The sequence below is a fragment of the Athene noctua genome, chromosome 6 (assembly GCF_965140245.1).
Source record: "Athene noctua chromosome 6, bAthNoc1.hap1.1, whole genome shotgun sequence".
In the NCBI taxonomy this organism is placed as follows: Eukaryota; Metazoa; Chordata; class Aves; order Strigiformes; family Strigidae; genus Athene; species Athene noctua.
The window spans coordinates 16,727,462-16,739,513 of NC_134042.1; the positions used below are offsets into that span (position 1 = coordinate 16,727,462).

Genomic DNA, 12,052 nt, shown 5'->3' on the forward strand with positions numbered 1-12,052 from the left:
GAGCAGGTCTACAGAGCTCAGTGCAGAACCAGATCACACAGCTGATTCAGCTGGAAAGGATCCCTTTTTTCTGGCCGGTTAAGTTTCAGCTGCTTCAGTTCCCTGCCTGCACAGCCACACAACAGGTTATGCCAGCACAGCACAGCATGGAAGTGAACAAGCAGCAGTGATGACAGAACCATGCCCAAAATTCCATGGGGCGTAAAATTAAACCTGGACAAAGTCCTGTTGGGCTCCAAAGCAGTGACCAGTTACAGCAGACCGCACGGTACACCAGAAGAAAATTATCTCTGAATAACACAGCTTGAGATCTAGTGAATGCAGGAAGATAAAATCCCTGCCAAAGTGCTGCATGTATTTTTCTAACAGAAAAGTCAGTTAGGTACAGGGTGGGCCTGTTCAAACTAAATGTTAGTGTAAACATGCGTTTTCTGTCATTTCTTCATCTATAGCTTTTATAAAAATATGTAATTGTGTAGCTTATTTTGGATGTTTCATATACTTTTACTTACTACTGAATTTTACTTTAGGCTAGCTTAAATTAAGAGTAATTTCAAGGTTAGTTAACAAAAGGCATTTCTCACACCTCTTTAGGTACTTTCTCCAGAGTACGCAAAGATTCAAAGGATATGCCCTCGCCCGCATCACCCTCACAAAATGCACAGAACAGTGCAAGAGCCAGTATCTTTCTGGACACCTCCCACCGTCAGGAAAGCCTCCTCAGCACTACCCACCGGAAGACCTCTCTGGCACACACAAGAATTGTAGGAGGCACACACAATCCTGTTTTTTCCTGCAATGGCAGCTAGTTGGAATATCAGTATCTACGGGTTAAATTTAAATTTATGCCTTGAATGAATTATAATATATCTTTTGGTATTGCCTCAAATGACTCCAGGCTGATGTTTTCACAATATCTTAAACAGAGGAAGCTGTTGAATGTGCCCTAATTGTTAGATTCTTTCTAGATGCTAATGAGATCTCAACCATTCGTTTTAAAGAGGTTTTTGTCTGCATATTTTTCATATGCACCACTGAATTTACTTTCTAGAGGCTGAAGTACAGGTAGAACATTTTTAGCGGGTATTTGTTTGGTGCAGAAAAAGGATACTAGGAATAATCGTAATACTTCCTAAAATTATTGGGGAGGGTACAAGAAGCTGCTACTATTCTGGCAAGAAATACTGAAAATTATGACTATTTTACATCTAAAATCTCCCTTATGATTTGATAAGTTCTCTCAGCATCTTACACATAACAATAACCAAATATAAGACATACTATCAAGGAATTAAGATATTTTTCTAATATTAAGGATAATGCATGATGTCCCAGCTTAATGCTATACAGAAATTTGCATCAGATGCCTTTTCCAGAAAGATTTTATGTTCACTAAAGCACTCAAAAAAGTCTACTTGAACCCTTTTCTGACAAAACAATGGTGAAATGACAACTAATATTTTCACTAATCCTCTTTGATCAACTGCCAAGCCAAAGAGAAAAGTCATGTACTGAAACCATTGTACATAAACTAGAGCTATAGCCTTTGGAATAAAGAAATAGAAACAGGCAGGTGAGCATTCTTGCATCTTAACAATCAGAGAAAATTCTTCTGCAGTTGCTTCTAACATGAACTTTAGAGTTTCCATTTTGATCTTCAACACTTAGAAAAAAAGCCTGAATCTCACTCAGACAATAAAGTCCCACATATTGCAGACACTAGTAATAGTTTTAATTCTTACCCCACTGGAATTTAACTGGCAAGATCAGACCTTAAGGTTTTACAGCTTATCTCCCTACTGTCGAACAGAGCGTCTTCCTAAATAACAAATGTCGGAACAGCATTAGATCCCAACTTGAACCATACACATCTTACTAGTGTGACCATTCCCAACTTCTTGAAGCTCCATGCCTTGACTTCTGTCCAAAGATTTATGCCATACAGCGCTCCCTGTAGTCACACTTACTTGAAAAAGTTGTACGAATTCTCTCAACATCCTCTTAGGCCTCCTGGTTTATTCTACATACCTTTTACTGGTTTCTTCTTTTCTTTATTTTGCTCGATAAATGCCAGAACAAATGTCTGTCTGTCCAGAATGGTTTGGAATCCCTCACAATGGGAGGTTAGGAGGGGAGGAAATTCCACCCCCCCAAGATTACAGTGATTATTAAAAAAGCCTACCATCAAGTACATTTTACAATAACGAGAAGTACTTTCATTTAGATTTAGCTAAAGCTAGTAGCGACAGAGTTACACCTCATTGATCTACTATATACATCTGTCAAGGCAAAGGAACATCATTAGAGTGACTATCTGAGAAGGAATTATTTCAGGACAGTGTAATGACAGGAGAAAAACCTGGAGACTACAAAAACTTCCCAAAAAGCTCTGCTTTATATAACATTTGTTCCAAAATATTCTCTAAATTTTCTTAAATTATTAAAGCAGACCGTAACAGCAATGCTGAAGTTTTAATCAGAGGGAACTACACACACAAGCATCTGTTCTGACTTTTTCCCAGCATCTCTGGAGTTTTCTGAGTGTTATCTACAGAAACACTTTGTCCCTGCACTATCTTTTAAAGATATGTTTCACAACATTTTTCTTCAGTATGCTTAAATTACACCTTATTTTTCCAAGGAACATGATTTTGAGGATGCTTGACTTGCTGTAGGCTTATTTAATGTCTCCCCTTGAGTATTCAGACAACAAAAAAAGGAAAATTAAGCTAAGAAAAGAATAAATGAAAAGTATCTATTCTCTTTAATCTTTGCTTTTTCAGCTTTTTCTGGAAACAACAGACATTTACTCACTAGATACATACTTTTTTAGGCATCTTGCTGCTTTCTCATTTTTTTCTGAGATGAAGATTCTGACAGGGAGTACACAGTAAGCCTTTGGCTTCTCACCATCTACACTGCTATGTGACTACAGCATATGAAAAGAACCATGTCACTAGGAAACTACCTAATATCTATTTGAATTCCTGGAAATTTTCTTCTTCTAGAAACTTACATTGCCACCCAAAATTTCTTAAGACAAGATTTGCAAGTACTTAGGCAAAAGGATACATACCTGACCGACACCAAAGTCTTCTTTTAGTCTAGTTTGTCTTCATAACTCCATGACAATTGTTTCAGGAACAGGTAAGAAAGAGCAGAGAAGTGTATTGGTTTGCCAGATCCCTAATTAGTGCCACATTCAGTGTCTCTTCAAGAATTACCGGATGAAGGCTTTACAGACTTCATCTCAGGCCCTGCTACCAATCCCTCCCTAAATAACCTATCCCAGGGCCTTAGAAGCAGCTTGCTAAGAGAAAAGGGGTGGTGGGCTTTTTACTGGCAATCTCTGCTTATTCCGTCATTTGTGGAGATCCTAAGAACCCTCCCCTTCCAAGTCAGATCTGCAGGATACTTCACTGCAATTCATTTTAATTCCTGAAGAATGCATATTGTTCTTCATCCACACAGCTTCCCATAAAATGATTCTGAATAAGAGCTCACTTCCTAGATTTCAGTATGTATTTAAATCCTCCACAGCATACATTTAAAAAAAATCCAACAAACAAAACCACACCATATTCTTAAATTTCTACTTCCCACTTTTAGGTCTCAAAAGTCACATATGACGTAGAGGAATACCAACAAAATAAATACAAGGAAGATTTTTCAAATTAAAAATATTCCACATAGATTTTAAATTCCCTACAATATACAGTACAATGAAGAAAACTAAGAATTTCATAACCACACAGTAAGTATTCAAAAGCCCAAAATACATTACAGTTCAAAGCCCACATGCATTCTGCTTCTTCACTCTACTACATAATATAATTTAATTAGGAAAAGTATATGAGAAACATGTATTTCTATAGTTGTGGTCCTAAATATGTATGCAATACTTAATATATTACTATATTGGTCTACTAATATAATTTCTACGTTGAATCATAATGAAGTGTTATACTAAGCATAAAACTATTAAAGATTACTGTTCTAGGTAACTCGCTTATGTGGCTAAATTAATACTGGGTCAGTTCTTTCAGGTCTTAGTATACATCAAAAAACACTTTAGAGCTAACAAAATAGAATTTGTAATACATAGCTATTCAATGAATCACTGAAGTCAGCCAGTAGAAGTTCCTCAGAGTATAAACAACAGACAATGTATTTCATTCCTTACAAAACACCGTTAATATCATTCACCCACCTTGTAATAGTAGGATAGAGCCCTGTTTTGCAGGATTTTGCCAAATGTATATAGAAGATTATTCTTGAGTGTTTATGCTTTTTTTTCCACTTGACAAGTTCAGCATAAAATAGGCCTTAGTAAATTAGTATGAAAACAAAACAAGTGAACAAAACATCACATACAAATCTCTTACTTACAAAATGAGATTTTCTAAGATAACTGCCTGATTAAGCCTACTTTTACCAAGCACTTTTTTATGCAATTACTGTTCCTTGAAAACTTCAACTGACTTCTCAATTGCTTTGTGTTTTTTTTAAAAAAAGGAAAGCCAACCTAAAAGGCTACGCTACTTTTTTATTAATTAAAAACATCCCACATAAAAAAAGGCTGCTACCTGCTCATTTCCCAGAGTTGTTTGTTAGCCTCCTATTCTCCACAAACAGTTTTTTCAGGCATTCTGCTAAACTTTCAAGAATTCTGTCATATGCAAGACTACTAATATAAGACCATTGCGATACAAGAAGAGTTGCATACTACATCTACATATAGGAACATAACAAATTTTTTTTTTAATCTGCACTTTAAGACTTTCTAAATACTCTAACAAGAGCTAAAATCTGTTCTTGTTTTCAGTTATCATGTCCATTCGTTGCATAGTATCAGTCTCATAAATTGCATACAACAAAAACTATACTTGCTTATCTCAAAAAAAGATTTATTTAAACTCTGTCAGCAAAACTTTTCCAATCATCAAAATAAGAAGAAAAGTATTTTCCCACATACTCAAAATAAACTTTTTTAGCTTGAACAACTGAAAAAGCAAAGCAAAAAACTTTCACTTCACAAAAGCATTGCATGCAAACTTCTTTGCTTTTAAAGTGTTATAAGCTTCAAGACAGACACTTTCAAAAAAGCTACGGGTGAAATCCCAATATGATATAAAAGTACCTCTCAGAAAGATGCTCTACACTCTTACTTGAAAAAAAACAAACAAGGAAACAGACATGGATAAATCAACATTAAAGTGTGAAATTCTGTGTCTTCGTATCAGGCTTTTGTATGTTAGACTCTCCAAAGCATGGACTGATTATCATATATTCTGTTATTGTCCAGTTAACAAAGCCAGCAAACCAACTAAAGATTACCTCAGAATTTAGTTCTCATGAAATCCATAATCACTAATTTTTAAGTTAAGTAACACAGAAAGTTTCCCCACAGTACTGGAAAAGGGGACAAATATAAACCTAGTAAATGAAAGCGTAATGTAATGATTAATCTCCGTACTGCTAAATATGAACTACAGACATAGAGCATGGGCAAAACTGGAAGTCTTTCAACTGTATTTGGGTAAGTAAACTCCAAATCAATAAACACTAATTAGACAAGACTTCTCACCCCTGCTCTATATGAACACATAAACTTCTAAATAAATGGCCACTTCTTACATAAGTAGGTATTAATTAAAAGATCCATGTATCGTTGGGAAATAATCTTTTGCTTTTAACTTCAGTGTTTCCACTTCTTTCAGTTCAAAAGAAACAGTACTGTAGCAAACAAATTAAACTAAGTAAAAGAGTCAGTGAGATTCCAGTCACCAATTTTCGTTCTACACTGCACATTAAAAAATGGGAAAAAAAGTCCAGGACTTTCTTTCTCTTTATGTATAAAAGGCAAAGGTATAAAAAGGAAAGGCGACAATTTTACAGATCACACTCACTAGACATAAAAAGCTTATCATCATAGCCATATCAAAAAGAAAGATACTTTTGTGAAGACTTACAGCTACAAATGGCAAAGAGGGAGATCTCCTAGTTTCTATGGATAAACTCAACATGACAGCCTTACAGTTGGGAAAGATGAAAATCAATATTGCTCAGAGTCTAAAATGTTTTACTCTTAATGGAAATACAGCATTTCTCTACTCCTAGAATTCATTTGCTGAACTTAGCTTTTGGAAGAAAACTAAGGCTCCTAGGAAAAGCTCCTGACTCGAATCTATGTTTTGAAGACGAGTGCCCAATAAGATGTAATTTTTGAGAGAAAGGCAGATCACAAGCAAAAAGCTAACCAACTTCAAATTTAGACATACTGACAAGTCCCAGCAAACCTAATGTCAGTCCTTACCCTGCCACCCACGCCTCTGTAAGAAAGTTTACCATAACTTCAAACACGAGTCCAAAACGTGAATGCCATCACCGCCGAGAAAAGATCTTGTAATCTGCATGCTATTAGTGAAGGGGCCTAAAGGAAAGTTGTAAGAAGGTATCTCATAAAGTAGGAGAGAGGCATATGAATGTTTACTTGGAAATACACAATGTCTGTATTATATATACATTTCTAAATAGTCCAACCAACAAATAGTGACACTCAAAGTATTTTGTTCCCCACATTTCTCAAAGATAATTTCTACAAAACTTTTACATCAGTGAACTTCAGATCTGCACGGGTAATCTCTTTGTTTGGATGACATTCTCAAGTAGTCAATGTCCTCACTACCCAAGAAGAATGCTTGCTTCAATAGTTTACACATGTTATTTCAACAAACTAAATGGTCTCAGACACTTAAAGATACTGGTGTAACCTTTCACACTACAGTGTTAAGAGGTTAAATAAATTCTGAGGTTACACACTCAGAAACCTTTGTCTGCTTTATTGCACAGGCCCATGGCCACAACTATCATTCAGAATGTTTTAAAGTTTCCTTAGAGGAGGAAAGGAAGAATAAAATGCCTGAAGAAGAAACCATTAGTGAAGGGTTGCATTTTTTACATGGTAAAACTGTCCTGAAAAAGGTTAGCCTGAGACTGTTTTTTTTAGACAAGCAAAAAACAATACAAAAAGAGGAGCAAAGTCAGAAAATGCTGTTTGTGTCCAGTGATGACTGACTCTCATAGACCTATCTCAAGAGCAGACAAACACTGAATGAAGCTTTATTAGCCACCCCCAAACCTGACAATTTTTTACCAGGAATATTCTGAAAAAAAATCTAACAAAACATGAAGTTTTGACCAGCTACCCTAAACACTTACTGGACAGAAAATAATGAGAGGTAAATCAGAAGAAAATGGGGATGAAGAGGGAAAAGGACAAAATAAAAGCAACCGGAGAGAATGAGTCTCTTTTCTTTCCATCAGGCTAGTGGAGATGGCAACATCATTTAGATCTCTCTGGATGGTTCTAGTTAAGGGTCTGCTTAGTCCCCCACATGAGAAGAAAGGTCAGAGATTATGTAACTTTTACCAATGTCACCATCGGTGAAGGATGACCTAATATTGACTCAACTCTGGGCATCGCACACATTTTCTTCTCTTTTCTAGCCAACTTCAGCATTACAAAACTCTGTACGTACTAATTCAGGTTCAACATCCTGTCACAAATGGTAACTGATTAACAACCATTCTGCTAGAGCTATCCCAAACATGAAAGGCTTGCAAGGGGCAATGAGAATAAATCCATATCAGGATCTGTATTTTACTAGGGAAGCACTGGTACACAACACTGCAGACAGAGCATGCATATAATCCAACCTTTACCATAAGCGCAGACATTTTTTCCTCTTTTGCCCTTGTTTATCTACCCCACATTTCTTGTTTCTTTGTGTGTGTTTCTTTTTAAAAAGAAGATATCTGGAGCACTTTGGCCACTGTTAGCCCAACTCTGCTATCTCATTCTCCATCATAAAAATCTCCCAATTTGACAGTCAATATCACAGTCCTTTTAAAATGTATTTTAGCTTAAGGGTAACCTCATGATAATGTAACACTGAAGCTCAATTACTAGTTTATATGCCCACACTATGTATCAATGGTAAAAGAGGGAAAACCTAGGTTTGGAACTTAGGTATCTTTAATCTGAACACTTCATGAAACACTGGGGCTTATTCACCTAAGACATAACCCTCTAGTTTACAAGTTTCATAGTTTTGTAATCCATCATTGTTTACATTTCCTCCTGTTTCAGTAATTCAGCTTAACTCTACAACTTTCTGTTAAGAGACTCAAAAATGAACATGAATGACATCTGCAAGTCAGCAGATGCTGTCTACACTAAAGTACTTTTCCAGACTTCAGGAAGACAGTTCTCTCTAGTTGAAAAAATGTCCTAATTATGGACTCTATTCTTCTCATTGACACTTAACTAAAAGACCTTGGCAGTTTGGATATGACTAATTAACAAGTAAATTTAAAAAAAAAAACCAAGGTGCTGCATTCTGCACAATTTTGCATTTGAATTCAAGTTACTCCAGCTAAACAATATGCAAACTTTCTATTTCTCTAATCCCTTGTACCTGTCTTAATTTGTCACAAGTGAAGAAATATACAGTTATTTCTGGATAGGAAACTAGCAATACACACACAGACACAAAAGTTTACTAAGCAAAACTAAGTACAACTTCTTACTCAAAAGAAAATTGAATGCAATGAAACTAAGCTACATGACAAACATTATTCACACTGTATTAATATACTCCGGAGCAATGGACATCCATCTCAACAACAGACAAGACTAACAACATGTCCAAATTATTTTTTTTATGTTCTCATTTAAAAGTAAACATACAATTTTATTCCAAACTAATTCAAAGGAATTACTCCTAAGTAAATTTAAATTCTATCTGAACACTACCATAAGGTGCAATATTGGTACTTTCTAAACTGAGTATGCCATGTCTAATAGGAAGAGAAATCTATATGCCTGTGCTGATAAGCCCACAAGTATATACTGCTAACAAAATAAACATATGGTTATGATCTTAATTAGAAAATCTAAAGTCATGTTATGTTAAGTATCTAATTTCTGATCACTGCGCTATTCTAAATGATTAAACCAAAAAAATAGTGCTCATACCTGACCTTTCCATTCCTACACTTATTCCTTCATACACCAGCGAAGAAGCAATTATTAGTTCATTTCCATGAGAAAAATTCAGAACAGTGAATTTTTAATTTTGAAGTCTTTCCACAGTTGAAACAACAGAAACAACTAGGGAGTCCAAACCCTCCAAATTACAAATATTGTCTTTCAGGGGTTATAGGAAATGCCAGAACAGAAAATAATTGTTTGGCCAAATATATGATATTAAAGTAACACGTTTACATAAAATTTTATTTCCTGTCTACAAACATACCAGAATAGGGCGCTAGGAAAATTGTTAGAAACCTAGGGGTCCCCTTTCAAAAGGGCAAAATAACTGTTTGCAAATTTTTTCAGCCTGCAATTCCAAACAATAGCATTAAGGGGAAAAGGGCTAACATTGTTCTGTTCAGTTACACCTTTTGTTTTTCCTTTAAAAAGAAAAAAATTAAATTCAGGCCACATATTCTTCTCAATGGAACTGCAAAGTATGACACAGAGTTAAAAGAGTTTGAGTGCTCTAACGGGACATAGTACCAAATAAAAAACTATAAATTCTGAAATATTAGCTGAATCTATTCTGGGACCTAGTCATTACTTAAATGATTGTAACACCATATGTATCTGGTAGTGTGCTCTGGGAACACTTACAGGTGAAAATTATTACAACTCACTGATCAACAGAAAGTAAAAATCCAAGTTACACCGCATGAAGTTGTACAAAATATGCAAAGAGCATTCTGTCAGCAAACACCTCCTTCTCACTTTAACTTTTACAATAACATGTAATCTCTTGCATGTCCTTGCTTTCAGGAACAGAAGGCACAAAGTCCCCCAGTATGATTTCTGCATCTGGTCAGACCTGCCTTGTCCTTATTAAGGCTACGACTGCCTGAAAGCAGCGCTGGGGATTTCCACTTCTGTTAGACCGTGCTGTTCTAGCTGTTTACCGTCCAAACAGACCTGCAGCCAAACGCTTCTCGGGAAGGGATGGCCTCCTGTCCCCCGGCACTCCCCCGGCGGCGGCGGCGGAGCTTCAGCACCCGGCGGGGAACAGCGCCCGCCGCCCCGGGGCTCCCCCCGAGGGCTCCCCCCGGCCCCCCGCCCCGGGGCTCCCCCCGCCCCGGGGGCTCCCCCCGGCCCCCCGCCCCGGGCGGCCCAGCCGCTGCCCGCGGGCACGAACCCGTTTCCAAAGGAGGGGTGAGACGGGGGTGTGCGGGTTGAACATTGCTGGGTTCAGTAAACAACTTTCGGGTCAAGTCCCGGCCTCCTCCCCCACGGACGCATCCCCTCCGCTCCGCACACCCTCCGGCTCCTCAGCGTGCTTACGGCGCTGCTTTCTACGAGCAGTCATGTCTTCCCAGGCTCCCGATAAAAGCTCCTCAGCTTGACGCGCAAAATCTCTCGCCCTTTCCTTCACCAGAGATGCTACCGACGCTCTTACACACCCGAACCCCTCGAGACTTCATTCCTGGGCGTACCGCGCTGCCGCCGGAGTGCCGGGCTCCACGGTACGCCGGAACAGCCGCAAAGGCCCCCCCGAAGGCCGAAGAAACCCCGGAGCCTGCAACACACGTACCGGCTCCGGCCCTGGGAACCGTTCTGTGCAACCGCCGTCTGCCCGGGGTTTAGCAAAGGCTCATCGGTGCGCTCTGAGCGGCGGCATCGGACATGCCCTCCTCCCCCTCCCAACAGAGAGCACTCGGGCACAGGCACCCACCCCCCACCCCCCCACCCCGAAAGTAAAAGCCGGGGAGGGGGAGGGGAAGGAGTCCCCCTAAAGCTGCCTGCCGTGCCCAGCGTGCCAGGCTCCGAGGCGTCCCCCGGCGCAGGGGGCTCAGGCCGCCTCCCGCCGCCGCCGCCCGGGGAAGGCAGGCCCGGCTCCCGCCGGCCCGCAGCCCGCGCCGGCCGCAGGCTCCCTCCTCACACGCCTTCGCACTCGCAGCTCCGCCGCCTCCGGAGGAAGCCCGGCCGCGTCTCGGCCCCCCGTCCCTTTCGGCAGGCGCCCACCCCCGCGCCCCGTCCCCTCCAGGTCGGTTATTCCCGGGCCAGTCCCCGGGGCGGCGGCGCCCAGCAGCCCGCCCGCTCCCTCGCCCGCCGGCGGCAGCGCTGCCCGACGCCGCCCGGCCTCTCGCACACGCTCCCCGCCGCGGCGCCGGAGGCCGGAGCGCCGCCCCCACGTCCCCGTCCCCGGGGCCGAGGCCTCGGCTCCCGCACGCGCGGCGGAGCGGCGGCTCCCTGCGCAGCGGCACCGCCACGGGAGACGGCCGCCGGGGCAACCCGCGGGGCGGCCTGACGGCGCGCGCCGGCTGGCGGCCGCCTCCCGCCCCCCCTCCGCCTCTCCCCTGCGCCGTGCCCGGCCGCGGCCCGTTACCTGTGAGGACCCCGACGCGGATTTGGTGGTCGTGGTTCGTTAAGATCATCCCCTCCGCCGCCATGTTTCCCGGCGCAGCCACCGCACTGACAGGCAGCGAGCGGGGGGGGGGGGGGGGGGAAGGGGGCAGGAGCGCGAGAGCGGCGCGAGCGCAAAGGGGGAGGGGCGAGGGCGAGGGGGGAGGGGCCACGCCGGAGAGGGGCGGGGCAAGCGCCCGCGCCAGCCTGGGCGAGCGGATACCGCCGCGCGGCGCGAGACTGGCGTGCTGCGCGCGGCCGAGGCAGCACCAATCCAGCGCCGAGAGAGCGCCCGCGGCCGGCGCGTGACGCGTCCCGCGGCCGGCGCCGGTTGTGTAGCGGTGCTGCACCTGCTCCTCGCGGCCTTCTGCCGGCTGCAGCCTTCCCCGCGGGCTGCCGTCTCATCGCGCATCCCCCGCGACAGCCCCGGCGCTGGGGGTGCGGCCAAGGGGTGTCCCCGGCCGCCCGGCACGCAGCGCGGCGTCGCGGCGCGGGGGGCGAGGCGGCTGCGGGGCCGCGGGACCTGCTGTCTGGCCCAGCGGCAGGCTGGCCCCCAGCCGGCTGCCCGGGGAGGTGGCCCGGCTGAATGCTGGCCGCTCCCCGCCGGCCTTCGCC

The 12,052-nt window shown here is 42.6% G+C and overlaps 1 protein-coding gene across 13 annotated transcripts in view; it reads right to left on the reverse strand.

The window, feature by feature from the left end:
* Positions 1-11,518, reverse strand: part of GPHN (gephyrin) — a 307,551-nt gene extending 296,033 nt beyond the window's left edge. For all 13 annotated transcript variants that reach the window (XR_012633868.1, XM_074909768.1, XM_074909767.1 and 10 more), the window contains exon 1: positions 11,421-11,518. Coding sequence is in view for 12 of the 13 variants with exons in the window: in XM_074909768.1 (XP_074765869.1) it covers positions 11,421-11,484 (64 nt within the window). In the remaining variant the exon portion in view is untranslated. The remainder of the gene's footprint in view (positions 1-11,420) is intronic.
* Positions 11,519-12,052: the final 534 nt, after the last annotated feature.